This window comes from Alosa alosa, chromosome 10, assembly GCF_017589495.1.
Source record: "Alosa alosa isolate M-15738 ecotype Scorff River chromosome 10, AALO_Geno_1.1, whole genome shotgun sequence".
Classification (NCBI taxonomy): Eukaryota; Metazoa; Chordata; class Actinopteri; order Clupeiformes; family Clupeidae; genus Alosa; species Alosa alosa.
The window spans coordinates 26,989,045-27,014,053 of NC_063198.1; the positions used below are offsets into that span (position 1 = coordinate 26,989,045).

Consider the following 25,009-nt stretch of genomic DNA (forward strand, 5'->3'; position numbering starts at 1 on the left):
GAGGTTCTGATATGAAGTTCTTTACAGTTTGAAACACGATAATAGCCAACTGGAACATGAAAAGAGGAAGATAACAATGTAGATGGGTAATGTTTTGCAAACACCGAATATCCTGAAGTCTACTCGGAGCCTAGCAGCACCGCAGGTACAACTGTTAATATCCTTCCATGGAAGATTAAAACAAAACAAAAAACACAAAACTGATTAAAACACAAAGCTGTCAGTGTTGTATACATAACTTTTATTACTTATTTTATTATTCAGAACAGTGATGTTATGGAAAGGCGCATTTGTACATTTGACTGGCGTTGTTGCTAAGTGACAGCACGTCAGCAGAAATTATACCTTTTAAATACTGTCCTTAAACAATCAGAAGGGCTACAAGATCAGATACATTATATAAACACACATGCCAGTGGAAAATAAACAGATACAAACAGATAAATGCTAGACTCCTTAATGAAAATGCAATCAGAAAGGTGTTCTTTAATTTACTTTTAGTCGACTTAAGTAAGGTTAAGTAAACAAACATAACATTCAGTCCAATCCATGTTTCAATACCATATACTTATATAAATATATCTTAGACATATCTAAGTGCGTTGCAAAGCGGCAAGAACAGGGAGAATTGAATGACAAATATTAAAATAACAGTGTGTTCATGTCTGAGTGTGCCCATGATGTGTGTGTGTGTGTGTGTGTGTGTGAGAGAGAGATATTGTCTGGAATTTTACTCCAGTCTGACATGCACCTTTTGGTTCACAAAGTTTGGTTGAAGGGAAGAGAAGAAAATGCCTGATATAAACCTGATGCCTGATGCATGTAGTTGTAGACCCACAAAACAAAACAAAAACACATGAATAATTTAACGTGTTTCGACACCGATGTTAAAACACTACCTGGAATGTTGGGCCTACAGTCACAGAACAACAGGAGGAGTCAAAGTCAAATAGAACCTGACCCTCCAATCATTTTGACTCTGGTGTACCAGATCTACAAACAAGGACATTAGTATGCACGTACGTGTGTGTGTGTGTTTGAGAATTGGACGTAATTCGACCTCTATAAACTCGTCCCAGAAGAACATCAGTCCTAGCCCACCACAGTGGCTGGGTTAAGGGCTAAGACATCATAAAGCACCGGTCTCAGAGTGAGAGAGCACTGAGCGTCGGCACGCGTCTGAGAACGAGTCCGAGGATTTGGCCAGCAGCAGAGTAACCCCGCTGTTTAACGAGCTGCCCCTCGACACATCGCCACACTTTCAACTCACCCCTCACACCTCCTCACCAGGCCCTCCTCCGCACCAGGTGCCGCCGGGCCGCTGCGCTGTTCGGACTCCTGCGGCCCTGACCAATCAGAGCCACCCAATTCAGCTCCAGCCAAATGGTGGATGGATGGACGGTCTGGCTTGCAGGAGGAGCCGAAACACAGACGTCCACGTGGACCTGATCCGACTCAAGTTCTGAAGCACTGGCCCCCACAGAGTGCATTTGTTTTTAATAAACGTCACCCGTGTCTTGCTAGAATTGCTAGCTTGGTCTGATTTGAGTGGTTATAGTCAGGGTGTCGGATCGGGGATGGATAACCTGAGACTGCACTGACCTGGGGGCAGTTATGGGTGAGGAGGGCCCAGCAGAGGTGTGCATGTGTGAGAGAATGTGTGTGTGTGAGAGCAAAGGCTGATCTAAGAGCAGAAGGAGCAGCTCATTAAACTAGCAGGGTTTAACCTCAGCAGCCGGCTTGTGTGATGTCTCCACCTGAGCTCTTACTCACATCCAGTGTGGTGAAGGTCTGCAAACAAAACAGAGGCCAGACAAACAGCAAAAGGGTCAACAGGTAGGACCGGTATGGCACTGAACATATCCAAACAACATTTCCATAAACAAATGGACAAACAAAATAGCCTTTATGTTAAGAGCAGAGCTAGTCAACTAGATGCCAATGTACTGTATATCCAGAACTTCATCTATGACAAACGGTATGCTTTCTGGCTCACAGATGACACCTGGGTTTGTAATCCAAGTATGTGGTATTGTGACTGAGGGTTGAGCTACACCAGGCACGTAACTGAAGCGTTTCATTCGCGTTGCGTCTGCTGCAACAATTAGCTGCCACTATAATCAATGGAAGCAGCTACACCAGCCGTGATGGCGGCGTGTATGTTCGAAAAAAATAGACCATTCATCTAAAATGGACTTTACACGTCGCGAACGGAACACTTCAGTTACGCGTTTGGTGTAGCTTCGCTGTAACCCAAATAAGTTTTAAGTGGTGGAACTCATAATAGAAGAGCACCATGGCTTCCTTCACCTAAAGAAATAAAGCCATGGGGCGCTTCTTTTTAGAAGCTGACCACTAGGTCAGAGTCAAACCAACCCAGGCTCCTCATAAAACCATGTACTCCGAGTAACCCCCTGTGGATGAGAATGCAGCCTCACCTCTGCACAGGTGGGGTGGATGCCGATCGTGTTGTCCAGCTGGTCCTTGGTGATGCCACACTTCATGGCAGCGCCAAAGCCTTGAGTCACCTCACCGGCGTTCGGACCCAGGTAATGAAAGCCCACCACACGTTCCTGAAACCAAGAGATCGCATTCATTGAACCGCACTCATGAAAGCTTAGCATTTTACAGACTTCTACACAATCAAGCATCACTCACAAAAGTGATTAGTAGAATGCCTTAAACATTTAGAGGACCATGACCGAAGTTTACTTTAAAAACAGTTTGCTGCTTAGTATTTACAGAATTTGCTCCATTCCAAATGGGAATGAACAGGTTAATTGTATGAGATATTAAGGCTGAGAAAAGAGGCATGCTGGAGAGATGCATGGCAATCCTACAGATCAGCAGGACAAGTCCCTGAGTGATGCTCACATTGTCCAGTTTATTGCAGATGATCTTGGAGTAGCACTTGTTATTGTCCCTGTTGGGTATTGTGAACTCCAGAGGCCAGAACAAACTGTGGTAGACCTGCACAGAAACATTCAGTGTCATTTTTACACCTGCGAGTGGCTTCACACCTTTCAACATGAACACGACTGTTCACAAGACTGCAGCTGTGCACAAGATTGTAGCCTCAATCCAAAATGACTGAACCCACAGAGGGCAAGAGTCCTAATCATTTAGTCCTTCATACGTCAGTGTGGCGTGTGCCCACTGCCCTCACACACACACACACACACATACAAACACACACACCCGTTTCTGGTGCCCACCTCAATGTTGTCCTGCCCATACAGCTCCAGGGCTTTCTCCTCGGACAGGCCACAGCAGCCGTACTCCAGTGGGGTGAACACCGTGGTAGGGACGTTCACGTAGTCACACTGCACACACACAGAGTCATCAACACAAGCCATTCAAGACAATAAATTCAAAGATAAACAAGCGGTCAAAACAAACACTATTGGGCAGTTTCCTGTACAATAAGTACAGGAATTAAAGGGAAACTTGGCAGGATTAGCTATATTTCCCCCTCTGCTGGAGAAATTGTGCATTATGCCATTTCAAATGGTTAACATAAGTTCGGCAGACAATGTGGATGTTACAAAGTAAGAAACACTTCTCTTTCTGGGACGGTAGTCTCAATGTTGCAAGGTTGGTTTTCCGCCTGGGGACGCTAGGGGCAGCGGGAAAAGTCACCATTTTCACCGGAACAGGTCATTTAACCATCCAAATGATTTGCAAACGGGTTATTACGTTGAAACATTTGCTAAGTTCCCCTTTACGTCCTAGTCCCAGACTAAGTATATATATATACTCTTTTGATCCCGATTTCTCTGCATTTATCCCAATCGGTGAATTAGTGAAACACACAGTGAAGTGAAGCACACACTAATCCCGGCGCAGTGAGCTGCCTGCAACAACAGCGGCGCTCGGGGAGCAGTGAGGGGTTAGGTGCCTTGCTCAAGGGCACTTCAGCCGTGCCTACTGGTCGGGGTTCGAACCGGCAACCCTCCGATTACAAGTCCGGCTAACCAGTAGGCCACGGCTGCCCCAAAGAGTTTTTAGTCCAGCACTACGCTTAATCCATATAAGGGAGGTTGGCCCCTAGCGGTAAACACTGTAATCTTGACTCACTAGACTCCTAAGTACTAAACTACTTGGGCAACAAATGACGCACCTCAAGTGGCCATAAAGTGAATCAATGCTATGGCATAAACTACAGGGAACCCGTGTCATTAGGATGTAGAGACAGCCAGGTTGGAGTCTGGCTGATGGCTGGGGTTAGGAGAGAGGAGGTGGTGCGTGGGTGTTCGTGTGTTCGTGTGTGTGCGTGCGCGTGCGTATCTGACCTTCAGCGTGCCACCGGCAAACAGCCTGCGTGCCAGCAGCTTGCCGGCCTGGATGGCCACCGGCGTCAGCTCCCACTTGCCCTCGAGGATGTCGCCGATGGCGTAGATGTGCGGCACGTTGGTCTGCTCCTCGTCGCTCACCGGGACCTTTCCATTCCTGGAAAGACAAGACAGAATTTAGACAAGGCATCAGACTTTCGTTTTTTCGAACATTTTGATGATATGCCGGTCAAATATCGTATTATCGCTTCTTAATTAGTCAAGTTGAGGAAAACTGGAGACAGGCTATGTAGCTTAAAGAATGACATAATCAGGCCGAATAGAATGCAACATGTTCATTAGCCTAACTTACTTTATGGCCTAAACATGCTTTATAAGATCTAGCCAGTCTCTGCTGTTTTCGTGGACAGCAAGAATTCGCTTCGTTGTTTTAAATAGGCTACATGTACGTTGTTTGTTGCTGCTACCCAAGTCATCTCCAGTGGTTCAACAGTTTCACTTGTGCCACTGCGCACTCACATTGAATGAGCGCTCACACCACCACCCCCTAATGCTATGCCTCTATTTGATATTAAGAATTACGAAATATTTTCTATTCGGGAAAATATTTAGTTTCTTTTTCTTTCGGTCCGCGGTTCAATGATAGGCCTACCATTTGATTGTGCCGCAAATTACCCGCGGACCAGCAATGTCCTCGTCGAGGAGGCCCTAACTCTTCAGATTTTAGACAGAGAAAGCATGCTTGTCCAGTGTACCCATGGGTCTGTCTACACGGAGAATGACATGTGTCTTGGTGCAGCTGCACCCCCACAACTCCACTTTCACTGATTCCGACAGATATGCCCAACACTTCTACTTTTTCCTCTGGTGGTAGTGGAGCTGACCAGACATCTGAGGCTTCAGGCATTACCAATTTATCATCCTCCATCACGTCTGGCCTCTGAAAAAACTTTTAAGGCTAGTCTGCCTGGGCTTGGCCATGTTTGAACCGTCTAACTCATTCGTTTGCTGTTGTTTTAAGTGCGCGCCTCCTATTTTGAAATGCAGCATATGCGTGTGGTTTAACAACTTTCAAACGGTAGAGCCTGTTCCTTTAAAACATAGCCAAAGGACATATTCTTGCTTTAGTATAGGCCTACATTTTCCAGCCAATGTCCGGCAATTACCGGACAACGGAAACCCTGCAAGGCATGTAGGGATCAGGGAATAAGCTTTTCCTCCTCACTGAGATGCTTTGTATGTGGTGCTATATATAACTGGGTAGTATTTTATGTGACATGGTTTTAGTGACAAAGCAGGGTAAGTTAACCCACTAAGTTAACTAGCTAAAAGAGGAGTCTTTTGCACTGCAGAGTGAATGAAGCCAAGGGGCTCTTCTATTAGAATGTTTACCACTCCAATCCAAAGCTACAGGTCCTGATGGAGACGAAGTGGATTGGAAGGAATCTTATCTTCTCTTTTATTTAGGCCACCAGTGGAAATTACTTGCATAAGGACATGTGGATGCAATTCATTATGTTTTCTATTTCATTAGTTGAAATAAATGTTGAAAAATCAAACAAATTGAAGCAGTGCCGGTTCTGGCCTATATTAATGTGGGCTGATAGAAATATTGGGTGGGCAACATGGCAAACATGAAACTGTGGTCAAATTGGATTAACACAAACAGCAGGCTGAGATGGGAGTTTAGGCCATCAACCCATCAGTCAACCAACTTCTGGCATTTTCATTTCATTTTCTAACGCTCCGTAATTTCTCGACACCATCAATGATCAGGCAAGTGACCGAAGCACTGTATGCTGCCCTGCCCTCCAGTATCCTCACACTCCCCGCAACACTTTCAGCTGTCTGCTGGATGTCTCACCCTGGTCTACTTTTGACTGTCTAAACACATTTGTTAGGTTGAAAGCGAGGGCTGCCATTGGTAGGTGAACTCGGAGTGGTATCACGGACAACGAAAATGAGGACTCGTCTATAATGATTTCCTGAAATTTTCTCCTGAGGAAATGTTCCTTACAGCCGCGACACGCCGGAGATCCAGCATGGTGCCGGAATACTTTAAGCCCTGTAGGTGTAATGCTAGACCAAAATACACCCCTGTTGAGGTGAGAGAAATCCATGCAAACATTGTCGCTTTTACCCAATATACAGTAGGATTGGCTGCCATTTCTTTGCAAGCGCTTTCTCTTACATAAGTCAGCTGCTCTGCTGATTTCCATGTTGATAAGGGCATGACAGTGCAACTTTTATAAAATCTTCAATCTCTGACCTACAGGAGTTTACACAGTCCTTTCAGGCAAGTCCCTCCACTCGGCGGCCATATAGCAACGCTTTTTGGGCACTCATCGGGCATCCTATTCAGCAGAAATGTGCGTGCGCAAGTCTTCACACCAATCTTGCTCCAGCAGCAGGTTCACAACACATGATTGGGAAGATGTCTTCACTACACACCATATGATTGGCTCAATGTATTCACATGTCGATGTTTTGCCGAGGAAAGAGGTGGGATATGTGTAGACAACGGCCATATTGCCGTTACAAACTAGCCCCATGCATTTCTATGAAGGATTTTTTGAGTGCCGTGTCTCCTCATTAGAAAGTCTCTGGTTTACACTTACGAACATACAAGGTATAGATCAGATCAAGCAAGGTGTGTGTAGTGGTGTGGTGTGTGTGTAAAAACAGAGACAGACATATACCGGGGCTCAAGTGCTAATTCCTCACTGATCACAAGACCCATGCGCTGCAGCCTCAAGCACAGATCACATTAATCTATGACAACAACAACAAACTGCAGAGCACAATACAGTGGAACATGCAGAAAGCTGAGAGAGAGAGAGAGAGAGAGAGAGAGAGAGAGAGAGAGAGAGAGAGAGAGAGAGAGAGAGAGAGAGAGAGAGAGAGAGAGAGAGAGAGAGAGAGAGTTTAAAGCAGAAACATTGGTTTGACAAGGAAAGGAAGGTAACTGGTCAGGCAGAGTCATGTGATGGCTCACACACACGTATCATTTGCGGTCAAGGCAAGCCCTCGGTTTCCATAAAAGGTCTAATTTATATGCATATTTACAACATTCTGCAGGGTGACCTCCCGCAGGTGTGATCCTTAAGCACAGCATGACTAACAGCCTCTGGTCATTCATACCCAGCCTTTCCCTACTATTGTTCTCCGCAATGAGTCATGGACTTCATTGGAATGTACTTGAATACTTGGTGTGTGTGTGTGTGTGTGTGTACAGCACGCGCACACACACACACACACAGACCTGTTGGCACACGTACACGCTCACACACATCTGCAAACGAAAGAACTCTTCTTCTAATACAATACTATTTGTATACACCGTTGTTGCCAGATTCTGATTCAATCGCTTTCAACTTCCCTGATTAAAATGGACACACACACGGGTGGCAATACTGCTGAATCACCATGACTGACTCCAGCCCAAGCCTGGCTGTGGTTAAAGGCACAGCTCCACCCAGAGCAGAGCGGCGCACGCACAGAGACTGAATGAGCAGAGCTGGTGGCAGAGAGTCAGGGACCCAGTGGGTGGGGGAAGCAGAGGAGGGCAGCCGACGGTGGGGGAAGGACACTCACTTTGGGTTTACTTTGACGCCAGCCTTGTCCAGGCCAATGTTCCCTGTGCAGGCGTCACGGCCCACTGCAATCAGCACCTGAGACACACACACACACAAACACAAATATAAAACTACTTCCCTGTAGACCTGGTTCAAGTTGAGAGCACTAGACAGCACAAAAAAATGAATTCATCACCAAGCCCCATAAGATGTGAATGATCAAGCTGGGGATACAGAATAAAAAGGCTTACAAAAATGTCATGCGCATTTGTTTAAGCCTAAAGACATGGAGAGCCAGAGACGAGGGCTCGGACAGGTCAATCATGCAGCAGAGTGCTGCCTTGGCCTGAGTGGAAGCTAAGGGCAGGTGCTGACTAGGGCAATAGAGTGGGGCAATAACGCCACTTACAGTGTTGAACTCTCCCTCAAACATGTCATCGCCCTCAGTGGACTTGGCCGTGACTTTCAGACGGCCAGGGGTGCCCTTCTCAAGCTCCTCCACCTGGAACACACACACACACACACACACACACACACACACACACACACACACACACACACACACACACACACACACACGCACAGAAGGATATTAGAACTGAAATTATAGGGCACAGTACACCATTGAGAAACTGTTAGTGTTGGCATTTTCCTGCTTCTGGGGAAGCTGTCAATTACTAGCCTGGGTGTTCCCATGCTGCCTTGCGCGCGATTTGATTCACGCTGCTAAGGCAGCCTGGAGACCATGGAGCAAATTTTCGCCTGAGATAGGGAACCAATCACAGAACAGGGGAAAGCAAGGCGATGATGAGCTATGCACAGGCGCATTTGATAGACATCCGTGGCACCCAATAAACGGATCTGGGCATTTTTTTCAAATACGAGAAAATGAACGTTTGGTTCCCAGACCACGTCTCATTGAGAAGTGGTGGCGCTAGCCAGGCTAGTCAATTACAATCTTGGCCTTATCAGACAAGCCATTGCAAAAACCTCTCAAGGTTACTCAGCAAATCAGTGCACAGTAATAAATTGGTAGTAAAGATGTCATCTGCACTCTTCAGAACTGTCTGTTCAGCCAAGCGCACACTCACACACACACACCTTAACAGGAACAAATTTCCGCAGGAATTTGACCCCGTGTTCCTCCATGTGCTCTCCGGCCCGGTTGGCCATGTCCTGATCGAACCCGCGGAGCAGGATGGACCGTACCATTACAGTCACATCCAACCCCAGGCCAGCCAGGAACCCCCCACACTCCAGGGCCACATAGGACGCTCCAATCACCAGAGTCTTCCCAGGACAGTGGGGCAGCGAGAACAGGTCATCACTAGAGAGGAAGAGAAGAGAAGAGAAGAGAAGTGTCAGACTTCAACCTCTTCTGTTACACTAAAAAAAGCACAACTGCTCCCGATTGCTACACTTCATTACGAGAACAGCAGAAAATAAAATGTTGCCAAATTTCCTGGTTTCTCCACCATTAACCAACCCTGGACAAACTTACGGATCAGGAAGTCCAGAGTTGCAGAGTGCAGACCACACATGTGTGTCTTGATAAGAGCGACACACAGCTGTGTTTAACTAGCCTGATACCAATAGCCTGCTAACAAAACCTGAATAGCACATACTGTAGATATCAATAAGAATAGTTACTGAGATGTTGCACCATACATCCTCGCTCACTCCCCTCCTTTCTCATTCGGCTTCCCAACTCTTTGTGCTTGTTTAGCACAATCTTGAGAAAGGGACTCAGGAAGTGTGTGCATGCCCATCTGCTTCGCTACACAAATTGAAGTGGATTAAATTCCATACATAACTTCTCTAATCAAACTTTAGGGTCAAGTGGATTTGCAAGCACACTGCTTGATAAAGAGTTGGGGCAAGTAAAAAAGTCAACAACACTGCACACAAAAAGCAACCACGTAACTATCCAATCCAATGAAGAGAAGTATGGCAAGCCCACTCCGTAAGCAGGGATACCAAAACATACTCCAGTTCAGCTCCCTTCAACAGTCACAATCTAACCTACTGGGGAGGGAGCATACACACATTACATCAGTCTAAAATATGGTCCGTCCTTAATAACTAGGGCTAATTCAAGGGCAATCAGTCTCCAGCCTTCACAAACATTACTTTGCCATTAAGTCCCCTTATGAAACCAGGTAAGAGCTCATGATTATACTTCAGCCACATGACTCAAATTCTCTTTTTAAGTGTAATAATGCTCAAGAGCTCTCTCCCATTTGCTACAATGAACGACCGACCAATCCACAAATTTATGCATGCACCCACGGGTGACGCACCCCCCCCCCACCCCACAGATGAAAAATATTGAGCATTTCCCATGGTTGCCCATTACACCTCTGCAGAGAGGCTAAAAGTACAAAGCAGGCTTCAGTCTAGGGCCATAGTGCCCATAGCTGCAGAGCCACAGATAAGTAGGAGCTTCCCGCAACTCACCTGGTGATGCAGTACTCCTTGTCCCCGGGGATGCCCAGGTAACGAGGCCTCTCCCCTGTGGCCAGAACAAACTTGGCCGCCGTGTGGAACGCCTCTTTGCCCCGCTTGTTAGTGGCCTGCGGGAGACCAGCACAGTGGAGTTAACGACATGGAAATGCAAACAAGGGATAACAAGAGAACAACCAACCACCCACAAGGGGAACAGCTTAAACATTGTAATATCAGAATCTGCAGATATTCCTGGCAGATAAATTGGCAAACCATCAGGGTTTCAGTGGAAGCATCATACAGATTTATCATCATACAGGGTTTTCTTTGTTTGTCTTTGACACTTAGTATTATTTATTTTTAGGCTTATTGTAACAACCAGAGGAGTAAAAGAAACCTTTCATTTGCATTTTTATGCTAGCATAATCGTTATTTTTGTGGTAGAAATATTGTTAGCGGTATTTGGTATTGTACACAAATGTAAATACTCATACTGGTATTGTACAGCGCACTAAGCTGACATAAGAGCCAACATATGAAACACTGGCACAAGAGGATGTCTATAGCAGAATTCAGAGCAACTTGGCTCTGAGGTGCTACCTTTAAAATGAGCGAGCAGCAGGGTAGGAATTTCACGGCGGCCACGACGGCCATGGCCGTCGCTGCCCCTTGCGTTGGCCGTGAGGCCCCTTTGAAAATCAGAGGTTTACAGGCCACGGTGGCATTGGTGCCCCCTTCTTTCAATATTCTGCTTTGCGACCTACTAATAGTGATTTTTATTTAGCCTGTGGCCTGTCAAAATAATCTTAGCATTCACAGCGCAAATTAATTTAGTCTTTTTACGCAGTGGAGAAAAGTGACGTCCAAATTCACCATTCACTCTTCTCAGTTGAACTACTCGCGAAGTAGCCTATTCATCACACAGACATCACAAGTATCACATGAACAAGCTTTTTCTCAGCTTTTAAACGATGTTAGCCGATAATTGCTGTGTTGAATGGTTCGCGAGAAAAGTAAATAATATAATTAAATTTAATCATTCTACTGAAGGTTTTAAGTCCCATGATCTCCCTAGCCATTCATCTCAGTGGAATACTTCACGAACCCTTCTTTTAACACGTGACAAACCATAATAAACAGCAGACCTTACCGAACACAAAGCTGTAAAGCAGTCCCATGTACAGTTAGCCGTTCCAGAGTAATCTAGTTTTGAATTTGCAGTAAATTTCGACATGCATGGGTGTCTCCAAATTTGGGCTTTAAGTTTTACAATGTGTTTAAATTGTTCCACATGATTTCATAACGGGCCAAATACAAAATAAATGTTACAAATATCGCCATATTACCAATTGGTAAAATCAGAGGACAGCTGACTAAGAGTTTGTGAAAGTAGCCTTAATGATCACAAAATGCTAAGCATGCATCTAGGCTATTTGAGTTTCTTAAAGCTGAGCTGTGCTTAAATTGTTCAATACATGATTTCATAACAGGCCAAACTGGCGAGCAGTATAATCACGTGAATGGTATTCGGGTGGTGGGACTGGAACTGCACTAAAAAAAAAGTGTATCAGCTACATCATAAGGAGATTGCTTTCTGGTAAGAGGGAAGTTGTTAGACACTACAGTAAGGAATGGGTTGGCCCATCCTGGAAGCTTTATACGAGAGTGGAGAGATAAGCAACCATACCAGGTCATTCACATCACCTGAGCACACTAGAGTTGTGTACAATGAAAAGGCTATCGCTAGAGAAGTCAGATGTTTAGATTTCACCATCATGTCTGTTGTACAAAATATTGACAGCGTAAAAACGTTTAAAAAAAATAACAGAAAACAGCAATTAAGGAAACATTTGATTGCTCCGATTAGTTAGGTCTATCTAATTGTGTGCAGAGGACTTCCCCCCCTGTACCGGTTAAAACATAGCCTGACTCCGACCTTCTACATGTACGTACTTCCGCTCAATTTTCATTTTCCTTCAGTACGTTGTCTGGATTTGCGACATATTCGCGGTGAACGATGACGTTGAGGTCGTTCAAAGACGAAACCGAAAGTTACTGTGCTAAAGAGAAGTAGCAACATCTGCAAACGTCAAAAACGCATTTGGAAAAATGCAGAAATGTATTTACAGCAAAGATAGACTAACATACATTGTTTCCTGACTGTTGATGCTGTTTATTGTAGTTTGTAAAGTTTAGGCGAAGTAGGAAGTAACGTTAGGAATCTCTATGTGATTGGTAAGGCTGGACCAACGATTTCAAAGTTAGTGCTTGTCGCAAGTGTTGCAATCGTTTCCCAATGGAGAGCTGTCAGACTCTATTCACTTTGTGAAAGAGTCTGGATATTTTCAGGCTAGTTAAAACACACCCCATAACCAAATCCAAATGGTCTGATACCAGACTCTGAATAGAAACATCAGGCTAGGGTTGGCCAGCACATGGGTCAAATTCCTGCGAGAGATAAGCCCTTTGCTGCATATGTAAGCCCCCCACAACCTACACACACACAGTTCTGCTTCCCAATGCCTGAAAAAAATAACCTTAAAAGCCTCCCCTCCCAAACGGGCCAAAGCCGAGGGCTTACGGCATTACCCCACCCCTGAAAGGTCTAGGACTCGCTTATTGAGAAACTGCAGTCGGCCTCCATACCATGCCAGCTAGGAACAAACCACTGCCCACATGCCAAACACTGAGGTAAGTCCTGGATGACTCAGCCACCCTAGTGTCCCCTGCAGTTATGTATTTGGGTTTTGTAGCTTCTCTTACATAGGACAGTGAAGAGGACAGAAAATAAATGGAATCGGCAATTGTTTGCCAACTTGGTTTGGTAGCCATAGCCAGTATGGCGAACTTTCATTTCACCCTAAACATTCGACTATAGATGAGAGCAGGTAAGTGGAGATTGACCTTGATTTTGTGGGGTTCGATGAACTCTGCGTAGGAATTGACGTAATTGACGTTCTTATCCCGCAGGGCCACTCTGTAACCCCAGTTCAGCGAGCCGATGTAGTTGTTCACCGCTGTCTTCATGGTCTCCCAGTTATGCTTCACTGTGAGAGGAGGAAAGGGAAATGTTTTCAAATGATTACCAAACAAACTCCAATGAAGAGAAGATAATGCAGACGTTTTTGCTGCGTTAAGAAAGTGCTTATTGCTCTGTTTGTGTACGTGCGTGCTTCACTGGAGACTGCGGACTGTCTGGCTTCAAGTAATTATGACGTTCTCTCTTCTCCTTTTACACCCCAGTGAGCAGACCCCTACGAGCCTGTCCTACACTTCCCCCAGAGAGACTGACCAAAACTTGAGGAACGAACTTTACTCCATTTAAGAAAAAAAAAAAAAAAAAAAAAAGAAAAAAGAAGAAGTCACACAATCTCTTCAAAGGAAAAAGAACACCAACTCCCACAGATCTATTTGAAATGGAGAAGTTCAGCGATGTCACAAATGAAAACTGCCACCTCACTCGGGGGTGGTGGTGTTAGTGGGTTTTCTGTGTGAAAACGTACCCGTTTCGTCAATCTCCCATCCGAATTTGCGGGCGTCCTGTATGGCGGTGCCCAGCAGAGCCGTCTGATGCATCAACTTTTTGGGGATGCAGCCCACGTTGACGCAGGTGCCCCCCAAGCCTGGTAGAGGAAGACAGAAAAGAAAGGGGAAAGTTCAAGAGCCGTCTGCCAAGGGACCTTTACCTGGTCTTACCAGGTCCGAAAGCTGTATTTAACGTAGCCACCGTCACACCACTCACCCCAGGTGGTGCCCAGCGGCGTGGGAACAACGTAGTCAAGCACCATCACCTTCTTGCCCATCATAGCCGCCTCCTGATTTTGGTTAACAAAGTTGAAAAAGTTCATATTTATCAAACCCGCGATACATTAATTGATGTTTGCCATGAAAAGATTTATTTCTTTTCATTGTTGTGGGATTGGTGGGGTTAAGCTCCTTTACCTTTGAGCAGGCCAGGCCACCCGAGCCGCCGCCGATGACGATGAGGTCATAGTCGTAGGTCTCGTTCTCGCCACACAGCAGCTGCTGCAGAAGGCCGTCTCGGTGGGCCTGCGACACAAGTGGGGTTACCATGGCGATCGCCGCAAACTCCATTCCCATTGTAATCAAGAAGCAATAAATAGCTGGAGCCATTAAGGGTCTGAGCCATCAAGGCTCTCATAAATGGCCATTGCACCAAAAACAGCTCAAAATTCAAAGAGCGAGTTTAGTAAAACAATGACTGTTTTTTATGTGTAATGCATCAGATACAGCAACTGTTTTTATCATACTGATGTTGCATGATTAAACTTGGCATGACCACCTGATTTCAAGCGACTAATCCTGTTTTTGTTTCATCTGAAGTTTGGTGGACAAATGCATTTAAAGACGGACAGATAGAGAGAGGAAAATACCTTTCCTGGCATGTCAAAAGAAACCATTAAAGATTCAAAAAAATAAGAGCTCTATTATTCTTCATGATGTCTGATCCCTGAAAGAAGCCACTCAACCTTGTGCTCCTTCTGCATTTCACTTTGAAGTGCACCTACCACTCAAACAAGCTGAATAGGACCTTTTTATAGCTGTATGATACAGTTTAATCGTAGGTGACAACGCAACATGTAACAAGTCACTAGTCAACATGGGCTGCTTTTTCCTTCCATTCTGAAGTTCGAAAACAAAAAAACAACAAATATTGCATTGCACTACGTGCACAAGAGAGAAATTACCTGCAAGGTTTTGTCACAGCCGCCGACGTGAGTCTTGTTGATGAAGACATTGGGGACCGTTTTCTGACCAGTCATCTCCGACAGCACATCCTGGTAGTTGGAGCCATCCTCTGGAGAGAGCAAGAAAACCATTGTCAGTTGACATGGCAGTTTACAGCAAAATTATGCAGCAATTAGCCAAGCAAATTGCAATAAAAAAATTTTTTAAAAAAACTATGCATCATCTTGTATTTCTTGTATATGTATGTCCTTCACATGATCTACGTCATGTGAAGGAGGACAGATACACATTAGTATGTGAAGAACTCATAACAGACTTCATTTTGCATGTGCAACATGCTGTTGGTGGCATGTGCAATGTGTTTACATTTTGAGGTAGTTTGCTTACTAACGGCTCCTACACACAGTTGTGTGCGTGTGCTGGAGACGCATCCCATTCACTTTACATGGGCTCACGTCATCCGTTGCCGAACTGAATTGTGGGTCCATTGCGTCGTGTTTCTCCCGTCGCTCGCGTTGAGAAGTTCAGCTGTAGCTGCACCGACAGACGGCACCGGCCAATCAAGCCAATCAACGGACGACACCAACCAATCAAATTACGGTTTTACTTCAAGTCATTTGCATAGCTACCGTCGGGAACACCCACTGGCATGCGTTGACGGAACACAACTGTGTGTAGAAGCCATAACTGTAGACCAAAACGGCACAATCTTTCTTTAAAAATCATCTTTAAAAACCAGCATCTCTCAACATCTCCACAGATTAGTAGCTTTTAAGCAAATGCACAGACAGGAAGGGTGAGGTCATCATGCTGAACCTGGCTGGCTGGGCTGGCACTCGAGTAGGGGGCATGTAAACTGACCCGAGCCCAGCTGTCTCTGTGTGTGTGCACGTGTGTGCGCTCAGGAAGCCAGAGCTAGAGACCATACAACAGATCAAACAGGAAGTCAACTAATGACAAGCTGTTCTTGGAAAAAAAAAACATAGACGGCAAGAGTGACAGAACAAGGACAGATCCAACAATTGTTGTTGCCGTTACTGCTCGTCCGTCCTGACATGCAACTTATTGAAACCATTTACCTAATCAACCAAATGCTCAAGTGGAAGTAATGAGAAACAGACAAGCAAGAAGTAATTGTGTAATACAAAGCGAGGAGGGGAAAGCTAGTGAAGCTGTTGAGAGAGTGCAAGAGCCCCAGTGCGAGGCCGATGGGAGATATAAGCTGGCAGATAAGGCAGAGGAGGGGGCGTGTAGGACTGGGGCTGGGGGATCGTCAGAGGTGGAATGCTGCCAAGTTGAATTGTGGGAGTGACTCAGCAACTTCCATAACGTCCCAGGGAGACATACGGGCAGGTATGATTGAGCACTCTTGTGCGTAAAACATTAACACAGACACAATGTGATCAATGGTCAGCACTGAGTACATTGAGGACAACTCAGCACATCCACTTGTTAAGACAATTACCGGTTTGAACATTTATTGGCAGTAACAGAAAAGCACTAGCATGTCCCCAAAGTTAAATGATCTACATTTATGTTCCCAACAACTGTAGATATATCAAAAGACGGGACAGTTGACCACAACCCTATTGAGTGCAATGTCATGTGTGTGCATAGAAGATATCCATCACTCACCCATTAAGTCCAGCTCTACGGCATTGCATTTCACATTTAGCTCCTTAAAGAGATCCTTCACCTGCCAAAAGCAACAACATAACAAAACCTTGTTAAGTTAAGTGACAGTGATGACTGAACAACCGACATTGCAGCACTTAGCTAACATTAAAGACCTGATAATCTCCATTTTCAACAGGTGAAGGTCAACCATGTACCATTAAGGGTGTGGTGAAGCAATGGTAGTGTCAGTATCTGAGAAACAATAGGCCCGGGCTTTGTATTTAATACAGACACCGTTTCTGTCGCCCCAAACCCATGCCATGCACATTCTAATGTGTATTCACTTGATTTGTGCTAAAATATCACACACACAACTGATGAGGACTGTTCCGTTCTTCCATGTATCTGGATCTCTGCCTTTTATCTTGCCACTGTTCCCAATTAGGCCTGCTTCAACCCATCCATGACCCCCAGCCTCACCCTCTCATTGCTCCAGTGAACCATGGTGACACACAGCTGAAGCAGCCAAGTGCAGTACTGAACCCTTCCAACAACAGGTTGTAAGTTGAAATATGCTAACGCATGCTTACAAGGTGTTGTGGCTTCTTCAAACATTCAGGCTTGCAAGTTCAAAATTTATAGAAGGGTGCCAGACATTTAACATCAACATCATGAGAACAGGTCTGGACCAAAGATGGATACTTTACCTCCCTCTAGGTATACCAATCGCATGAGTGCCGACATTGATCTTATCTGTTTAATCTTATCTGTTTAAACATATTAAATCATATTAAAAAGTATACAAAGTGACTCATTGCCTATCTGCTGATTTTAGTAAAGCAAAAACATCATTGTGAAAGTCAGAAATATGGCCATACTTTGAACCTCAACGCTTTCTTTTTACTTAGGAAGTGTGTAATCAAGGCGCTCTCTTTAGTGAGTCGATTACAGTCAATTGGTCATTTGATGTTTAAAATTGGTGATGGCAACATTAAATTAAACAGATACTACCCTGGAAAGTAAAATGTCTGCACAAAAAAGTACAGTAAGTCAGAATTAACTCCGAAATGGCTTGCTCGACGACGTTTTCGTCATCTAGTAGAATTACTATTGAATGGTACATGCAAAATTGAAGTTGACAATTAAGAAACATCTAACATTACCTAGAAAACAACACTGGCCACTAGCCAGAGTTCAACCAACTAGATCGGTACCGATATGCCACCATGTTTTACAAATTCTACGTATTAACGCAAAGCAACTTATCGATTACAACTCGCAGGGATACGAGTAAAGACGAAAAATCGAATATGCTTCCTCCTTCCTGCTGTCAACTCACCATTCACATTGACGTCATTCAGCGTAACTATTACACTAAGGAAAAGAAAGTTGTTAGCTCAGCAAGAGTAGGTCAACCTTATTAATGCCACATTTACTGACACCATCTATCTACATTGGGGATTTGTGACAAAGAAAAAAAAATCAACGTAACGGTACACCGTTCGACACAACAGCGGCTAAAACATAATGCACCGTTGTTTCACACATCAAATGAGGGAAACTAATAACAGGGTAATCAGATTTTATTTTCAGTCAACAAGCAAAGTTAATAAAATATCACAAGTAGGGTTGATTCGTGACCTTCACGTCTTCAACCCTTAATACAGTCAGAGCCCGTTTATACAGTTATTGTCCGACGTCGCGGGAAAACAGGCACGAGAACACGGGGCATGCCAGAGCACCGTAATGTTAGCTGCTGTCGAAATGGAATGCAATGGTTTGGGTTTAGAACTTCAGAAACATCACTAAACCAGATGTACAATTACGCAACGAATGCCTTGACTTACCTTGACACAAAAAGGGCAATAACTTTTGCTGAAAACCAACACCGGGTTAGAATCAATCAGCTGCTGTATTCGGGATTTAAGTTCTGCCCGTCCGGAGTCATTCTCGATGGGAGGCATGATTTAGCAGAGCTGCTAACTGGTTTGGTTGCCTTCCAACTCTTCTTGTTAGCTTGCTAGCAAATCGTATAGTTCGCAATCTTACTGGATAAAGGGTCAAAAAGACACTTTAAATACAACACACAGCCAACACTGGACTCAAAAAGTTTAAGAATGCAAATTATTGTAAACAAGATGACAGCGGTATCCCGAGTGTCCTCATCTTGCCTCTACTCCAGCCGGTGTCTGCCTGCCCCGCGAAATACCGTGCGTAAAGGCAGAAGGGCCATATAAAATCCTGGGATTGTCCATCTGAGTGCCTGATCACAAGTAAAGTTAGTTCAAATTTGTTCAATTGAAAATATATTATTGCAATGAGTAAAAAATAATGGACATACACTAGGTGTTTCAAATCGTTTGTCTATTTGTTAATCTTTCGTAATCACACTATTCTACGGAAGACCAGCCGGCAAAATCTGCAGACACCAACATAATTCGATTCCCGTATATTTGGTGACATCTTGTGGTAAAAACAGAAAATACAAAATTGTATGCCAACCTTAGACCAATGTATAAGTATAAGTATATATACTTTTTTGATCCCCTGAGGGAAATTTGGTCTCTGCATTTAACCCAATCGGTGAATTAGTGAAACACAAACAGCACACAGTGAGGTGAAGCACACACTAATCCCGGCCTGCTACAATAGCGGCGCTCGGGGAGGGGTTAGGTGCCTTGCTCAAGGGCTCTTCAGCCGCGGCCCACTGGTCGGGGCTCGAACCGGTAACCCTCCGGTTACAAGTCCAGAGTACTAACCAATGGGCCACGGCTGCCCCTTGACTACCTAACCCAGGGGTTCCCAACCTTTTTCATTCCACGGACCAGACAACAGTTGTCATATTTCTGACTGACCGGTATCAGTATTTTGTGAGAGGGGGTGCGGACTACTAGGCCTACCCCTATTTGTATGCCTCTATATTTGATGACACCAAACTTAGTATTTCTTGATCAGGGAAACATTCGTTTATTTTTCTCTGTGGTTCCATAAGACCATTCAATTGTGCCGCAAATTAACAGACAGAAGCATTATTATTCACCATTTGGAAGCTTGGACTTTTGATAACCTATACATGACAATTGATAATCTTTTTCATGTATAATCTGTATAGTGCTTTACATTGTCAAATTAATCTTACTATGTCTCAATTAAATTTAATCAAACATGCCCTCCTCCCCCTCCTCTGCCTTTGGTGCTTCCATACCTTCTAGCTGCAGTGTATCCTTAGCAATGAGTAGATGCAACATATTGGGTCTTGAAATGTCCACAACTTAGAATCCATAGTATATATTCTGGAATATTCATGTTGTTTTATCCGATATAAATTGTGCAGATGAATAGTCCATCTTATACACACCCATTGAACCAACAAAAAAAATGCAAAAATAGAAACTTTTGTGTAGTTATTCCATATTTTGTGTAGTCATTCTATATCAGAACCCCTGACATACAATCAAAATAACAACTAGATTTACCGCAGAGCGGTACAAAATACGACCGCCACCCAGTCCAGCACATTTTTTCCACAAAAATAAATCACGCTGAAAGGCATATATGATTCTAACTGTCTCACTAAATTGCTGCTAGACAACAAGTACCAAAACATGATTAGTTCATAGATTATACATTAATTTTATACAACCCCACCCCCATCTTGCCTGTTCATAATTCTGAGAAATTCTTGAATTGTGTGTATGTGTGCGTGTACATGTTTATGTGTGTGTGTGTGTGTGCGCCCACCAAGTACATGCCCACCAAGTTTTGTGTACCCCGGTCTTTCAGTGTCCCGGGAATCCTTGACGGAAATTTGGCCATTTGGACTAAACCTATATGACCGCCCCTTCGCTTCGCGGTGGTCATAATAATAAAACTTCAGAGTGTCACCTTTCATTTGAGACCATGATTATGCTTCTACACTAAGGGGTTAAAATACAGTAGGCTAAGCCTTTTATTGTCAGTATGCATTGTGGGTAATCAAAAGTCCTATGGGGAGTCTCCATAGGGTGTTTTGCCAAACATGGACATACCTTTACAAATAACTGTGTAAACTACTCATTTTTTCTTTTATATTGATCTACTTTTACATGCAAAACCTGGTGCTAGGGCTCAGTTGTGTCTCTCAAGTGACTCAAGTACTTAGAGAGCTGAAATGCGGTTACATTAATTAATATTATTTGCTAAGAAACTACTGGGTCTAAGCTTTCTAAAGAGGTCAAGTACTGTATTTGATGGTAGGCCAAAATAGGTGGGAATAGTGCCCTCTGAAGGAGGCACAGTGTAATGTCAGAGGGAAAAGCCTAAAAATGGCCCATTCCAAATGAAGTTAAAGGCGCTCTAAGCGATTTTGGGTAACGTCACTTCTGTCAGGGGCGTCGAACTGGTATTTCAAGTCACTGTAAAATCCAATAAGTAAACCTTACTTAAAAAAAACATGGAAACCGATTGCCTTGAAAAATCAGACTAAAGTGGACTGGGATTCTAAAACTGAGCTTACAAGCAATTCCTTAGTGTAGTGTATTAACACTACAGCAAATTCCTCTTTAACCTACCTAGGTATTGCAAGTGAAGTGTACTTTAGTTTTCATTCATAAAACTCATGTTCTGAAGTTGAGGTAACTAATCAACCAATTCCTCATATCTGGAATATGTAGTAACAGTTACTTGAACAGCAAGTTAATCTTACTTGGTGAAACCATGGAAACCGATTGCCTTCAATTTAGCAAGTAAATATTACTCATATACACAAGTTTGAATAAAAATAGGCTCTATTCTAAAATAATGACATTTACAACTGCATCAGGTACAAATATGGCTTTGAATTATTTATTATTCTTGTAAAAACAACAAAATTGGCACAATTTAGCTGTAGCAACAACCTACATCTTCCTTTTTTCTCCTTGAACATTTTATAAAAATCTTTTTTAAAAGGCCTGAAACTAAAATATACAAACTTTAAGTATCTCAGTAGCCTGTACCAAATAAAAAACAACACAGTAGTCTAACCTAAATTAACACAATACATGAAAAATACTGTCTTCTTAAATGGATATTCCACCATTTGGAGAATTACACTCATTTTCCACCTCTCCTTGAGTTAAACAATTGATTTTTTTACCTTTCTCCAGTTCATCCAGCCGTTCTCTGAGACTGGCGATACCACTTTTAGCTCCAGCCTAGCATAGATCATTGAATCGAATTAGTCCATTAGCATCTCGCCTGCTAGCATCACGTTTAAAAGTGACTAAGATTCCCGGTAATTTTCCTATTTAAAACTTGTCTCCTTTCAAGTAAGAAAGTGTAATAAGACCAATGGAAAATCAAATGTAGAGATTTTCTAGGCTGATTTGACATGGAACTATACTCTCATTCAGGCGTAATAATCCAGTCACTAACCGATTTGTCTGCTGCAGCTCAACTTTGTTGCTGGAAGTTAGCCTACAGGGACTATTTTCAGGTGCTGCATGATATCATTGTGCTGCTGTGCCCATGGTGTTCCTTGATTATTACGCTGGAATGAGAGTATAGTTCCATGTCAAATCAGCCTAGAAAATCGCCACGTTTAATTTTCCGTTGGTCTTATTACACTTTCTAACTTGAAAGGAGACAAGTTTTAAATAGGAAAATTCCTGGAAATCTTAGTCACTTTTAAACGTGATAAGCTAATGGTCTAGTCAGATTCAATGACCTATGCTAGGATGGAGCTAAAACTAGTATCGCCAGACTCGGAGAACGCCTGGATGAACTGGAGAAAGGTAAAAATCAATTGTTTAACTCGAGGGGAGGTGGAAAATGAGTGTAATTCCTCAAATGGTGGAATATCCCTTTAAACATAAACATTAAACATACATCGTAAATGGTGTAAAACAGTGATTTATTTGCATGGCTAGACCGATGCCGAGGCACCCCCATTGAAAAAGCTGTTGGTAGCATCGGCTAGCTAGCGCCAGATTTCGGAGTGCAGGGGACAAGCCGAAATGAGCTATGAGACATACGTTCACACTCAGCATCATGTTTCAACACACTTTAAGTCAATATCACACCAGAATTCTCCTTTCAGTTTAGAACCATATAAGCTCAAAAAATAGAAAACATCTCAGCAGAAGATTTTTAAGACTTTGCCATTTTGGTGGTAGCTTGTTCTAACCCAAACAAGATGCAGAGTGCCTCAGGCAAACTTTTGAGACCATCCATTACCAGCCTCCCCTCAATGATGATGGCTGTAGACACTGGCTCCAGGTGGATAAGAGTTGATCAACCGGGTGTGTCATCATCAATGACCGGCAGCAGCCCAAAGGAGACTTGTGCCCACACGTCCTCACCATCAGTAACCTGTAAAACAAATAGAAACACAAAGACAACAGTTAAATATATGACTGATTAGTTATTAGAGTCCAAACTGTACCTTGCTGAAATATAAAATGAATTAACGGTAATGCTGCTGCAAGTAATCCAAGCTTTGTGTTGATCTCTTGAGGATGTCATGAAATGATACAAAAGATTTAGAAACATACAAGCAATTTTCAGCATTGTATTACATCCATGGAAATTACCACTTACCGTAAATGGTGTAAACCTGCTATTTATTTGCATGGCTAGGCCGATGCCCGAGGCACCCCCATCGGAAACCTGTTGGTAGCATCGGCTAATAGCCAGATTTCGAGTGCAGGGACAAGCCGAGATGAGCTATGAGACAAAAGTTCAAGGTATCATGTTTCAACACACTTTAGGTCAATATCATATCGAACTTCTTTAAATGTTGAATACACACTAGTATGAAAATCATGGGGCATGGAATGTTAATTTCAAATGACTATGAACGTGTGAAAAAATCTGCTTCAGTGCAGGGCTCCCCATATGACTAAAAAGTGCATAAACAATCCATATGAAGACAAGGTATTGGTTGTTGCCGAATAAACCCGCCATGTCTTAGACGATAATGCTTAAATAACTGACCTCTTTTGTCTGTTAAAAAAATGCAATGCGTTCATTTCCACTGCATGCTTACACTACCATCTTCTAAATTCGCAGCTAACCTTAACTTTGATTCTGTATTCACTACCTCCTGCTTTAAAATTCTAAATTAGCTGCCAACTTTGAATTGGACAGTAATTTACTAGTAGTTAAAGTTACACATTAATTTATCCAACTGTTAATGCAAAACATCTGTGGTGTGGTGGGGGGAAGGGGGACCATCGATCTAACGTTAGCTCCTTCAAACCAAAAAACATGCCTGGGCAAAATAAAACAGTTCACCAACATGTATATCCTTACAGCTTACCACAAAGTCTTCCAAAGGAAAAAGGTCTGATGTTTATTTTTTTTATCTTCTGAATGCTTTCAACAACGATTCTTTGGAAGAGCAAACTGAGAGGGCGAAAATTCAAATCACTCCAGCACAGTAACGTTAACGTCTTCCTTGCATGCTCCCACTTCTTCTTCTTCTTCTTCCCTGCAGAAATACGCGCAAGGGCGCCTCCTAATGGTAGAAATTTGTCACTGTTGAGGTTACTTGTCTCAGACAAGTTGACCTCAGTCTTATTATGAAGTAACATGCTTTTTTCAACATGGAAGTAACTGTTACTTTACTCTAATCATTAAGATGCACACATTTGTTGCTGAAAGTAAAGTAAACAAGGTTAATGCAAGTTTACACAAGTGTTAGATTTTACAGTGTGGGACTGATTACCAGGGTCCCAAGGGGGGAGAGTGCCCTTTAAAAGTCTGGAATATATGCATGAGGGGGGACATGAGGGCCCATCAGGACTGCCAGGGCCCAGGATCTTGTGCTACACCCCTGACTTTTGTTGACGCTCAAACAAAACAGCTCGCTTCTCTGACCAAAATGTCCAGCACCAAGAAATGCAAGCAAGCAAAATGTCCTTAGGGGAAACACCACCACCAACAACAATAACAACATGCCAATTTGATTTGAAGGTTTCCAGCAGTATGAATTATACATATTACTCTTCATAGCAACATCCAGATTTTACAAAGTTTCCGATGTGAACTTGAATAGATTTAATCAAGTCAATCAAATCATGTACCAAATAATTCGTTTTTGGGCCCATCTTTTTTTATCCACAAGGGGATGCAAGTGTGCCATGGATATGTGTAAATAACGGTGCTGAGACATAGAATTCTGTTTCACTTACAAAGAACTTAGTTTTGATTTGTTTCAAACATTTGATTGGTGTTACTAAAGGTTCAATTTCATCAATTAAAAACAGAAATCAGTGTTTTTTTTGAAGAATGTCTTATAGTCTTGTGGCTTTATCACATGGAATGCCTACCTCCAGATGTACTGGTTCATCTGTGTAGATTTTAGATGCAGGCACATGTTTGGAATGATCTGGTGGAAACTTTTCTGCA

General features: G+C 43.3%; 1 protein-coding gene and 1 pseudogene across 1 annotated transcript; one reads left to right on the top strand and one right to left on the bottom strand.

Annotated features, from left to right (window-relative positions):
• The window catches only part of LOC125302356, a 26,811-nt pseudogene extending 25,345 nt beyond the window's left edge, over positions 1–1,466 (top strand).
• On the bottom strand, positions 221–18,846 carry txnrd3 (thioredoxin reductase 3). Its single transcript, XM_048254928.1, has 16 exons — positions 18,487–18,846; positions 16,658–16,718; positions 15,022–15,131; positions 14,255–14,362; positions 14,055–14,127; positions 13,816–13,935; positions 13,217–13,359; positions 10,325–10,440; positions 8,969–9,194; positions 8,277–8,369; positions 7,887–7,963; positions 4,293–4,449; positions 3,216–3,323; positions 2,875–2,970; positions 2,439–2,573; positions 221–1,791 (listed from the first exon to the last, which is right to left on the bottom strand). Exons 1-16 carry the CDS (start codon positions 18,601–18,603, stop codon positions 1,729–1,731), a joined length of 1,803 nt encoding a protein of 600 aa, XP_048110885.1. The 5' UTR covers positions 18,604–18,846; the 3' UTR covers positions 221–1,728.
• Between the last annotated feature and the right edge of the window lie 6,163 nt (positions 18,847–25,009).